At 48.9% G+C, this 12747-nt stretch overlaps 1 protein-coding gene across 1 annotated transcript in view; it reads right to left on the bottom strand.

Annotated features, from left to right (window-relative positions):
* Positions 1-1059: 1059 nt before the first annotated feature.
* The window catches only part of DPYSL2 (dihydropyrimidinase like 2), a 63107-nt gene continuing 51419 nt past the window's right edge, over positions 1060-12747 (bottom strand). Inside the window, exons 9-14 of the mRNA XM_080926205.1 lie at positions 11534-11690; positions 11083-11224; positions 9515-9685; positions 5605-5784; positions 4776-4941; positions 1060-3546 (exon numbers count right to left, since the gene is read on the bottom strand). Coding sequence (XP_080782331.1) covers positions 3455-3546; positions 4776-4941; positions 5605-5784; positions 9515-9685; positions 11083-11224; positions 11534-11690 — 908 coding nt within the window. The 3' untranslated portion in view covers positions 1060-3454. The remainder of the gene's footprint in view (positions 3547-4775; positions 4942-5604; positions 5785-9514; positions 9686-11082; positions 11225-11533; positions 11691-12747) is intronic.

The raw sequence follows: 12747 nt of genomic DNA, 5'->3' as shown, positions 1-12747 counted from the left end.
AGTGCGTGCTCCCCTTTCCCACGTTTGACTTTTCAGATCACAAAGCTATCCCTGCTCTACATTATGGCTCCCAGGAGAACCTAGGCCTTTCCTTCTGGATCCAGTGTCTCTTTTATTTCATCTTTAACCAGGGTCAAGGTTGTAACTGCCCATAAGGTCATGTCAGGCATGTAAAGGATCCAAGTGGGTATCTCTTGATTTAAGCTGCTTGGGGTCTCCTCCTCTTTCTTTCCTGTCTCTTTGCTTTAACGATGACATCATCTTTTTCTTTTCATTATTTTTTGGGGGGAGGGGAAGGTCTCATTATATCCCCCAGTCTTGCCTCAGCCTCCTGAGTGCTTGCTATTTGCCCCTGTGGACCACCAGACTGGGCTTGTGTAATTCCACATGTTACCGGACATGATAATGATAAGATGTTGTAGGGTGGGGGGTAAACCAGCCCTAACATAGGATAGACACAGAGTGCGCCCAAAGCACACACCTTCTTTATTCAGAACCAATACCACCCAAAGCAAGGAACTGTGCAACCCAATACCCAGAAATCCAGCACCACTCTCACCCCCAACAGCATCCTCCATCCTGAGCTGAGGGTGGAAGCCTAGGCCTTGGTCCTGGATTTGAAAACACCTCCACTGAGGTGTCGGACACTCTAGGCAATCTCTTCTCTCCCCTGCACCCACATACACAGAAGATTTCCCAGGGTAAACATGTGAAAAGCAAGCCCAGCACCTCCACTGAAACCCCACCTCGCCTAATGTGGTCCCACTCGAACCCCAGGTTCAAATTTGGCTTGGCGCTCCAGGAGACTCACTGCCTCTCCAGGATGGGGTTTCAAGACACTGATCCTCAGCCTCCTGGGCTCTCCTCCCCCGGGTATGGCACTGCATGGGCTGAGACTTCATCCTGTAGGAGACTTCATCCTGTAGCCAGGATATCCGTAGGAACCTGTGGCTCCGGGGTGGGGGTGGGGCAAGCACTCCTGGACTGGTCCACATCCCAAGGCTAAGGCAAGCCAAGGGAAGCCGACGCACCGTAGGAGTCTCAATATAGACACACCTCTGAAACAACCACATTCTGCTTTATTGGGTGTTCCGTGGTAATATAACACAGACGTCTTAAGGAATAATAAACACGAGACTTGTATTTTACCATAGTCATTTTGCCATTAAAACAGTGGTTACAAAAAATAAAACAAAAATTAAAGGGAAAAAAAAGTACCTTTCTGGCTACACATGTGATCAGCTTTAGCACTGAAAGGTCCCCCCCTCATGGGTCACAATCACAGGCTCAAGGGTTAAAAACCATCTAGCGGTAAAGTCCACAATGACCCAGAGCATCAAGTCACTGTAGTCATACAGTTCTGAGACACTGCTGACTTGGGTTAGCATTTACATTTGACATTCATCTAACAGACATGGAAAGCGAGCCAACAGGTAAACATGCTTACACGGACTGTGGAAATAGTCAGGTTTAAAACTCTTGTGTGTTTTGTTTGTTTGTTTTAAAACCGTTGTGTGTGTGTGTGTGTTGTTTGTTGTTTTGTGTTTTTAAGAAAATGATCGAAAACCAAAAGGGCCATGGCCCCTCACAGGAAACATCAGCAGTGAACATTAAAGAGCTGCAGGTTTCTCAGAATTCAAACAAACGAACCAAAAAAAAAAGTATTTTCTGATGTTCAAATTTCCTCTCAAGTGCAGTTAAGGGGGTAAAAAAAAGCAAATATATTAAGTCAACCAAATTTTAAAAGTGCAATTTACCTTTAAAACAACGAAAATTAACAACAAACCCAAAATCCAGACTCTTAACCCCAAAGACAAAAACATGTGGACACTCAGAGTCTCGCTAACTTTTGATGCTCCGCTGCACACAGCAGATTGGATTCATAAAAGGACCTAACACTGCTTACAGGGACCTGTAAACACATCTGGAAAGAACATGATGGAAGTCAGCAAATACAGAAAGAAGCCAGCTACTGAGAACCTGTCACTACGACAGGAAGAGGAAGGGTGACAGATATGAGGTGATGTGGTCTCTAAGAGGCGACAGGATCTCTAAAGTGGGCCATGCGTTCTGTTTGTATAGTTTTCTTCCCATGAGACATTGTTTCCTGAAATGGGCTGTCCCTCTTGTAAAAGATTCAAAGTCTAATTATCCCCAAGATTTCTACCTTTTCCTAAGCCTAAGCCCATCATGGTTAGACCTTTTGAAAATACTGTACAGAAAAGAAAAAAAAAATGTTCCCCATGACCACCACCACCACACACACACTGAGAAGTCCCAACATCCTGGAATTCCCAGACACCTCCTAGTGGTGGCTGAGAAGGGCTTCTCCATGGGGACACTGGCCCCATCTTGGTGAGCTTGGGAAGCTGGGTTACAAATTTGACTGGAGACTGTCACTCCTGCAGCCTAATTCTTCCCCATCTCTTTCCACCACACATGACTCGATTCTGGGCCCACATGTGACAATATTGGTGACATAACCCCAGCCATCCCTGTGTCTGGCAAGCCTTAAGCTCAGCCACCTCCTAGTGATGGGACTCGGATAGCACCAATCTTAACAGAAACTAGGATAGCACTCTACTCTGGCTGTGAGGGCAAAACTAGGGTCGTTCAGGCTGTGCCTGAGGCCGAATTGGGGGCAGGGGAGTCTATTATCTGGAGGAAACACAAACCAGGAGACCAACATCTAAATCTCTCCAAGAATGCAGAAGAAAAGGCCAGAACAGACAGGAGATGCGGGGAAAGGGTAGAGAAGCTTCAAAAGGTCTAATCTGCCGCAAAATCTAGGCCAATGAAGAAAACCCACCTCCTCTCAACAGCTGACCCGGAAGAGTAAGGGATGGGTAATACAGACACATGGAACCTTTCCAGAGGGACAGCGGTAACCTGCCAGCCTCGGAATCAGCTTAATGGTTACATAATTGCATCATTAGGATGTCCAGTTCAAGACCCGAGGATTAATATTGAATCAGGCTTTTGATTTAGTATTAAAAACAAAACAACTCTCCCACCCTCCACCCCTCCCCAGTCCCACAAAGAAAACCATTTTAAAAATTTTGTTTAAAAAGAAAAGAAGGCAGCTCAGGGCTATTCACTAAATCTTCCCGAGGGCAGGAAGGCGCTGACTGCATGGCCAAGGATGTGATAAGGGGCACCCTTGCTGGGAGATGCTTGGTGGCGCATGTCTGCTTGTTAGATGCAGCTCCGTGTGGGGTGGGTGGTTAGGCTTGGGTGTGGTGGTCATGACTGTGTAGGGACCTGGGTGAGTGAATTCAGAAACTCCAGGGGAGACCGAGTGCAGGGGGCCCAAGAGGAAGCCCCAGGAACTGGCTGCCCACAGCAACTATCATAGGCTCTTTAAAAAAAAAAAAAAAAAAAAATGGAAGGAAGTCTCAGAATGTCCTCAGGTGTCCCATCCCCCATCCCCACGTAGCCTACAGGCCTAGGGGCTTTAGCCCAGGCTGGTGATGTTGGCACGGCCACCAGGGGGCGCCACAATGCGCTGGGTGGTGCGGCGAGGAATGTTGTCATCAATCTGAGCACCTAGAGAAGAGGGAAGAAACAAAAAGAAAAAGAGTGTGAGGGTCTAGGAATGTTGTCATCAATCTGAGCACCTAGAGAAGAGGGAAGAAACAAAAAGAAAAAGAGTGTGAGGGTCTTCAGAAATGAAATCAGACCCCTGCGGTATGCCCAGGAACACCCCTGGGGAAAGCTGAACCAAGCACACATATCCCCACTTTTTTTTCCCCCGAACCTCACTAACTACACAAGAAGTTCAAACTACAGGAAGTAGGAAGACCTGCCTGCAGCCTATGCGTCGCACTCGGTGCAAGCAATCTCTCCCTGGGAATGTATGAATGCAAGGTACTAGTGAATATGGCTTTTCTGAATCATGTCTCTCAGGAGGAATAAGGATGGTTCAGGTAAAGAATCCCAGATATGAAACTCCCAAACCCAGAATGCTCTAAACTCTACAACTATTTGAGGATTGAGTGGGAGATTTCACACTTGACCGATGTGACTAACTGTAGTCAAACTTAATGTACTAAAAATACTGTATCAAATGCATATGAAACACAGATGAACTGCATGTTCATTTTCTAAGATTTTATTTTATTTCTGTATATGGGGGGGGGCGGTATACACATAACTGCAGTTCCTGAGGAGGCCAGAAGAGGGCGCTGGAACCCCTGGCGCTAGAGTTTCAAGTGTTTGTAAGCCACATTTCGAGTGGTAAAACACATTGTGACCGATCTCATACTTTAGTACAGAAGGGTTTAAGGGCCTGTCTCCCAAACCAAAACACCCTGAAGTGTTCCTTGTTCATCATGGGGACAGATGGTACGTTCTAAAACCCAGCAGATGGGACAAGAAAAGGAAAGTCAAAAGAACTATGCTGTTCACAGGCCACGGGACTTTGGGTATCTCTCTAAGCTTAGGAAGCTAGGAGAGTGGAAAGGCCCTGTTACGGGGCAAGAGAAAGAGAGGCAGGACTTTCCAAGGCAGAAATCTACTCTTTTTCCACTGAGAGGGAGTGGTGGAAGGTGAGGCTGCTGAAACTCCAGGTTCCTCACTCACCCACCATGTGACAAATCAGGAAATGTCCCTTCAGTCTAAAAGGGGTCACACATGGCACAAGAGGCACTCTGAGGATTCTGAAACCGGGCTGCCATTTATAGTCTTTCAGCTTCTGCAGTAGTGGAACCGAAAGCCTCTGGCGGACTCCGCGGAGCTTGCTAGACCTACCCGGAACGGCCCATCCCCCGCCTTACCAGACAAGCTGAATCCAGACTGGTGCAGGTTCCGAACAGGCGGTGCCTGCTGCTTGGCAGGGGACGTCTTAGCTGATGAGGCAGGAGTGACCGTCTTGGGCGTCACAGACACCTCGCATACGGGCCCGTCATACAGGCCACGAGGGACCCCTCTCAGCTCGGCCAGCTGAAACACACAATCACCCCACTGCCTGTCACATCCACGGAGGACATCTTCAGGCACCTTCTCAGTGTGACAAAACGGTAGCCAAGACAGGCCTGCCATGCCGTGGGGATAAGGCCCCCATTATAGACAGGTACAACAGAGACAGATGTGCAGCCAGCCCCCAAAGTTCCAGGCCCAAAGCTCTTCCAAGGTGACTCCCCTACGAGTTACTCAACTGGTTTCTTATAACTTTCCTCACCACGTCAGCATCGCCTGTGAACCCTCGAAGAAGCCCCCAGCCGGACGGTGAAGAGGGTCTCGTGTCATTTTCAGGATGAAACCGTCCTCCCAATTGCACTCCTCTCTCAATCCCCACCCCTTCTCCACCTCGGAGTTCCTGACCAGCAGACACGCTGGTCACCACGCCCCGCACACACTGTACATCCACAGATCGTATTCCGTCTCCCACTGTCGTTATCCCCACCCTTCGTAACCCAACTGTCATCCTCTAGGTCATCTTCCTTCGTCAGCCGAGCTTCCGTCCTCTGGGTCCTTACCCCACGCTCTGCGTCAAAGCTCTGACCATCCTCCGCTCATCCAGCAGCAGGTTAAGCTCTGGGATGAAAATGTCAGGATATCCATGAACTCAACCCATGATGTTCCAGCGTTAGCAAAACCACTCACCCTGCTCCTTGCTTTGATGCGTTTGTACACGAAGTCAGGGAAGGGCTTCCGGGGAATGTAGCGTCCTGAGCCTTCAGTGACATGCAGCGTGCCATCCTCCAGGACAATCTTGCCCTGGCTGATGACCACCAGTGGGGACCCTCGACACTCCATGCCTTCAAAGATGTTGTACTCAAGAGCCTGGGGGAGGGGACAAGTCACCATCAGAGCAGCCCCTGGCCCTGGGCGGAGTTTTCGGATGCACCCCAGAGAAGGACACTGTCATTGCTGGCCACCTCAGAGACACTTGCTCTCTCTGCCTAGAATGTGGGCTCATCTCACCACACCTCCAAATCTGAGGGGGGAAATAGCTAAAGAGAATAATAATGTGTGTGTGTGTGCATGTGTGTGTGTGTGTGTGCGCGCGTGTGTGTGCGTGTGTGTGTGTGTGTGTGTGTGTGTGTGTAAATACTTTACATTTATAAAGAAAAGTATTCCAGGTGAGTCTTGTGGGACAGACCTAGAAACCCAGCTACTCAGGATTCTGGGGCAATCAGATCACAGGTCGAGGCCCTGATCTGGGCTACAGTGTGTTCAAGGCCAGTCTGAGCGACTTGGTGGAGTGATTTAGCTCCGCAGAGCAGAGATACGCATCTCAGTGGTAGAACTTAGTGGTTGAAGCCTTAGAATGCACAGGGCCCTGGATTCGCTACACAGTACTATAAAAAGAAGGGAAAGAGAGACATAAGATGGGGTGGGGTGTCTTCCTATCTGCACCACGCCTCCCCTTGCAGACCGAATTCCCAAGGCTCGTCTCTGAACCAGGTCCAAACTAAATTACAAAATGAAGCTATTTTCTCATGGAAGTAGCCTGTGGTTAAACCAACTGTCCCCAACTACATGGACTGGTGGCTCGTAAAAGACAACAAGCCCATGACAGGGTTGAGGTTTTGTCTCCTAATGTGTTCGGGGGCCCATGTCACTGAGAGTGAAAACAGGCACCTGGCACACCCTCTCGGGAAGCAGGCGGTTTGCCTGTTAGTTGGAAGCAACAGAAAGCAAGAGGCCTTCTGACACAGAAAACCCGGTAAGTCAGAGTGGTGTCCCTAATTCTGGCTCAGCTCAGGCTGAAGGCCTATGGCTCTTTCCACATGACTGTCTACAAGAACAAATGTGCTACAGCTGGAGGGCAGCATGTGGCGCAGAGCACATGCTTCTGGGAAACTCGGGCCAATGGAAGGGAAAGAGAGGGAAAAAAAAAAAAAACTAGAGTAGTTGGTTCTCAACCTGTGGGTCACGGCCCCTTTGGTGATAGGCTGACCCTTTCACAAACCTGAGACTACCAAAAAAACCACAAATGTTTACATTACGACTCATAACAGTAGCAAAGGTACAGCTGTGAGGTAGCAGCCCAAGTAATTTTGTGGTTGGGGGGCGGGGGTGTCACCACAACATGAGGAATTGTATCAAAGAGTCCCAGCATTAGGAACATTGAGAACCCCTCCCCTCAAGGTTCTACGAGAGGCCAGAGAGAGCCACACCAGCACCCGGTCACAGGTCATCTCTGCTCTGTGCAGCGTCTGGGGGGAACAGAGAAAGGGCACAGTGGCTGAGCAGTATGCATCCCTGCGGAAAAGAAATGCTGCCTGGGCAGTGCTGGTGGCAGCTGCCAGCCCAGCTCAGACTCACAGAGAAACGCGGTTGACACCCTAAACAAAGTGGGGAGACCTGGCTGCTACAGCAAGCGGCTCCTCATAAGGACCGCAGGACTCTGGGCGCCATCAAGTCTCACACCTGCCACTGAACAGGCACAGTAGTCAGGGGGAGCCAGACCCTCCAGGGGAGGTACCCAAACCTGGGATGCACCACCTCTGAGGTATCCCACACACCATTTTCAGCTCAAGGCTGTAGGACCCGCCCAGGCAGTGGGAATTTAAACCTCGAGCCTGTGTGAGCGCCTGTTTCCAGTTCAGGGTCTCAGGAGGGACCTTCTGCCCCATCGCCATCCTTCATGTTGAAGCAGAGGATTATGGGATCTTTGACAGGACCTCCCCAAGGACAGATCGCTGTCTCCCTGATCCCGGATGCTCAAAGACCGGATCTCAGAGTTCCTGTCTCTGGCTGAGGCGGGAGGCTACGCCGCCACTAAACATGGGCATTTTTACTTTACCCACATGAGTTTCCAAAAATTACAGAGCAAGTTAGGATTCCGGAAAATCCTAACGGAGGATTAGCAATAGGGTTACGGATAAGTTAGATTTTTCCACGCCAAAGCCAGAACCTAGACTCTGGTTTGTACTTTACCGGGTGGGCAGTGACACACAGGCATGCTTAAAACCAGCAGGGGGAGACAGTGAGGTGTTCGGCAGAGCCACACGGGATACTGCCCAGAACAGGTGACATAAAAATATCATATGAGCAGCAACTTCACTCTCGATGCTCAAGAGATCCCGATGCCACGTAGTAGCCCAGTCACCTGTGTCTTTGATGAGCCTTGACACCCCTTTTTACTCCCCTTGGGGAGGGGACAATACGAAAGAAGGACGGTACTTTCCCCACCCCACCCTGCACATACATACGCAGTCTGGTGGGGAAGAATGTTGAAAAAATTAAGGCTTCTAATTCTGGCTCGACCGCAAGATCACTATGTAACGCTAGACTGGTCACTTAAGCTCTCTGCACCTCTTGGTTATTTATCTCCCCACTTGGGATAATCACACCAGACCCTTCCGTGAGCAGGGCGGATGAATAGCGGGATTATGAAATGATATACGTACGCACAGAAAGGTCAGCCCTGAGGACATCACCGAGGGGCCCAAGACGGATGATACAAGTTTGAGCAGGCTTGGCACTAGGGCTGTGCTGAACCAGCAGGACACAAACAGCTGTGAATATGGCATCCAGCAGTCTCCCCACGGAGTACCCACCATTGAGGCACCCACTGGTACCGAAGAAGCTGGCACTGAGCCCAGCAAGGCCCACCCAAAACCTTCTATCCAAGTGAGAGGATTTTAGACTGTCAGGATTTTAGATTCTGAGGAGCTGCTCGTGTCTGACAGCCCTGCTTTAGGCTCACTGAATCCACGCACTCGCAGAACATCCAAATCCCTGGTTCTCCGTTGAAACGGCAGGATGCTAACGCACTAACAGATACTAACATCCCCAAGCTCTGAGACCAAAAGCTCCCCCAAATTCTGTAGTGCCTAAACTGTGGCCCACTGCCTGGATTATTTCTTCTATGAAGAGAGAAGCCAAATTTCCTTTAGGACAAGAAACATAGCTGTCAATCACACGAGAGAGGATTGACAGGAAATGACGGCACCCATTGGCTACCCTGGGAGCAGACACTTGGCTGCTCTAGCTAGGTCCCTTGGGGTAGGTCCTTGCACACCTTACAAGGTGCTGCTCAAACTGTGACAATGGAGTGGTGTGTGACTTCTAGAAGCTTCTGAGGATCTAAAATCACTCTGGGCCAGTGGCTCTCAACCTTCTTAATGCTGTGACCTTTTAATATGTCGTGGTGACCCCAACCATAAAATGATTTTTATTGCTACTTCCTAGCCGTGGTTTTGCTACTGTTATAAACCATAAATAAATATATGATGTGCAGGATATCTGGTATGTGACTCTGGCGAAAGGGCCATTCAACCCGAAAAGGGGTCACAATCCAAGGGCTAAAAACCTCTGCTCTAGGGACCTTGAAGGTGTAAGGACAGAGGCTATTGCTTCAGAAACATGCCCAAGAGTCTCAGTTTTGTGGATCTCAATAAAAAAAGTGAAAGGGTCGGTCTGGCCCTTGGGACACTGCAAGTTAGCAACAGCCTGGGGAAACTTTACTCCTATCCAGATGAGGTCCTTCCTGAATCCCTGGACTAGCCTTGTCTCTTGGTGCCTGCCACAGACATGTGTACTCACGACAGGCAAGCCTTACACTGTTGTGCGTCTTGGCAGAGATGGTCTTCACACTGTCAGGGTCCCAGATGACCAAGTCTGCGTCAGATCCCACGGAGATGCGACCTTTCCGTGGGTAAAGATTGAAGACTTTGGCTGCGTTGGTGCTGGTCACAGCCACAAACTGGTTCTCATCCATCTTCCCAGTGACCTGAGGGGCAGAGCATACACACACACACACACACACACACACACACACACACACACACACACACACCGGTGGTGTCAGAAAACTGAAGGTAGAACAGGTCCAGAAAGGATCACATGTTTACATGCAATGCACCCTGGGATTTTTCCCTTCCAACAAAGTTCCACAGGTCTGGGCTTCTAGTCAATTAAGTCTCAGCCCAGCATCTGGTTTTCCAAGGTAAGGGCCAATCATTTCCTGAAATCCTTTCATTCTAAACATAAGAGACCAAGGAAATGAGTATGCACTAAGAGGAAGAAAAGAATTTAAATGGCCAAAAAGCATATTTTAAAAAATTCATTCCAATCAGCAACTTGAATATCTAAATTGAATATCAAATAACAAAGACAAAATTCACTGACTCAGTGATGTTTGGGGCTTCTGCTCCTAAAACCTGTCAAGGAGTGTCACACACTGTGTCAGACATCGTAATCTTTGCATTAGGAATAATAACATGTAGTTAGTCTTTAACAAACTCCCCTTGAACTGGCCATGTTTGTTCCAGAAACTTCTCTTGCAAACATAATTAAAGATGTCTACACAAATTCTCATCTCGGTTAAAAGAAAAATTAGGAACATCACAAATTTCCAGTCAAAAAATCATAGACAAATGACTGTTGGTGTTAAGAGAAAACAAGTTTCTCCACAGGTGTGGTGGCCACATCTTTAATCCCAGCACTGGAAAGGCAGAGTCAGGAGGTTTCTCTGTGAGTTCGAAGCCAACCCAGACCACATAGTGAGACCCTGTTCTGGAAGGCGGGGGCGGGGATTAAAGACAAGTTTCTTGTTTCTCCTGTGGATTTAAGAATGATGCATGCTATATCAGGAACTGTTTTGACAGGTATGAGATGTTAATATCACCCGCACACTGACATGCTGTGGACAAAAGTGACATTCCCCACTCACTGTGGCTCACCTCTGACACAGGTGATTTTTCACTCACAAAATGTGAAGAATTTATTAAGAATCAGAAAATCTGTTACTGTTATTTTCAAACATTATAGGGGAAAAAAGCTTCTAAATCCCCCGAGGTGAGTATCTGTCCAAAACAGAAGCCCATGGTGGGTACGAATGCCAAACCTGGACACCCTCAGACACACTCTCAAGGAAATGCAGGTGAAGACTTTTGACTGGGAATGTCATCAGGGGACTGAGGAAACTATTTCCGCCTTGATGTGGGGCTTCTGTGTAATATTTAGAAGGATATGCGCTTTTAGGAATTGTCTTGGATTTCCATACGGGAGGAATTCCATTGTTCAAGTTCTAGTTTCTAGAATGTTCTCAACTGGCCAGCATTAGCTCCACACCCAAAGAGACAGAGACGTGCCGGACCAGCCATGAGGAAGGCCATCAGTCCTTACCACGGCTTTATCCCAAATGACAGACATCCGCTCCTCCGTGCCGTTGGTGCCCTCGGGAATCAAGGTGAAGTTGTCCTTCCCCACGGCCTTCTGGGCAGTGTTGAAGGTACAGTGAGCACTGCCAGTAACCTGGAGGTCACCGCTGGGAGGAAACACATGACATGAGTCTTCCTCGAAGGGCAACATCCCTCCATCTGTCTGCTGAGTATTTCGCAGGTGACGTCTCCAGCAGCCATACAGGCACTCACTCAGAAGGACTCAGGTCTAGATCGGGAAGTCCCACCCGAGGTGGCGAATAAACGATGCCTTGTTCTCACTTAGGGACCCTAACTCTGGTCATTGAGGGTCTGTTTTTAAGCCTGTTCCCAGCCACCACCATATTGTCTCCCATGGACTCATGTTGGTCTGAGGAGATCTAGAGTGTCGAGGTGAGCAAGCCAACAATACTCACCAGGACAGCAACGAGTTGAGAAAGTCTGGAGTGGTTGGGTCAGGGCTCAAGGGTGGGGAGGTGACGAAGGCAGCAGCCTTAGCCCAGTTCTTACTCCAATAATGAGAACCATCAGTTCCCAGGCTGGCGGTGATGGGCTCACCATACACCACAGTTCCTGAGAAACAGAACACAAGTCTCAGTCTGAACAAGAGACCACGGTTAGCAGACATTACTACATCCTCAGCACTGTGGAAGGCTCTCAGAACTCCCTTCTTGGGGAGACAGCCTTGTAGGTCGATGTCTCTATGCAGGTGAAGGCTGGCACTAGTTAGGTCAAGGCGATACATGATTGGACGGTAGAGAGCGGGGCGGGAGAGAGAAGGAGAAGCAGGAGACTCAGAGGAGCCGGGGGAGGAGGTAGAAGGGGGAGGAGCTAGAAGCTAACATGGTGGCGGATGGAAATAGTCTCTGCACATAAATACAGGTTGTTAAGAGTACTGTGGTGTGTTCATTCATTCAAAAGAAAATGTGTACTGAAGAGATACACAAAGCCCACCGTGGAATTGGGATGTGTGTGCCAGGCATGGTAACAACCCGCCAAGGGAAAGTGAGTGAAAACAGCATGCTGGGACGCTGGGACAGTCGTGGATGTCGGTCCTTGTGGATCTTAAATGCCTTCTTCCCTTGGCCAGCCTCTTCGATTCTCCTAGCTTATTCTAGCAGATTTTAGGTTTGAGCTTCCTCAGCTCCTCAGCCTTGCTCTGTGACACAGCAGAGCTTTCTTCACAGAACGCCTTCCACATACCATTCTCCTCCACACCCACCATCTAAGAACCCCTCATGCCAAGTCGTCCGTGTTTAAAACAAAGAAAAAAACCTGTCTATTCCTTGAACACCTATACCTCTCATGATTCAAAGCCAAGCTCTTCTTTTTTACCTAGCTGAGGCTGGCCTTGAACTTCTTGCCCTCCTCCCCAGACTCCAGAGAGGTGAGATCACAGATGTGTGCCACCAGGCCTGGCCTTTCAGCCTCCCCTTTATAGTCCAGACATAACAGCATCCCTGGGTGTTCTACACCCAAACGATCACCTGATTTTGAACCTTCTGACTCTCAATGGTGACACGATAATCAGTTTTCTGCCTGCACACAGTATGCACTCAACACACCTATGATCACTTTCCTGCCTGCACAGAGTAGGCACTTAGCAAACTTATGAAGCCCACTCAGTGCT

This window comes from Micromys minutus, assembly GCF_963924665.1.
Source record: "Micromys minutus genome assembly, chromosome: 12".
In the NCBI taxonomy this organism is placed as follows: domain Eukaryota; kingdom Metazoa; phylum Chordata; class Mammalia; order Rodentia; family Muridae; genus Micromys; species Micromys minutus.
This window is presented reverse-complemented; position numbering and strand designations above follow the sequence as displayed.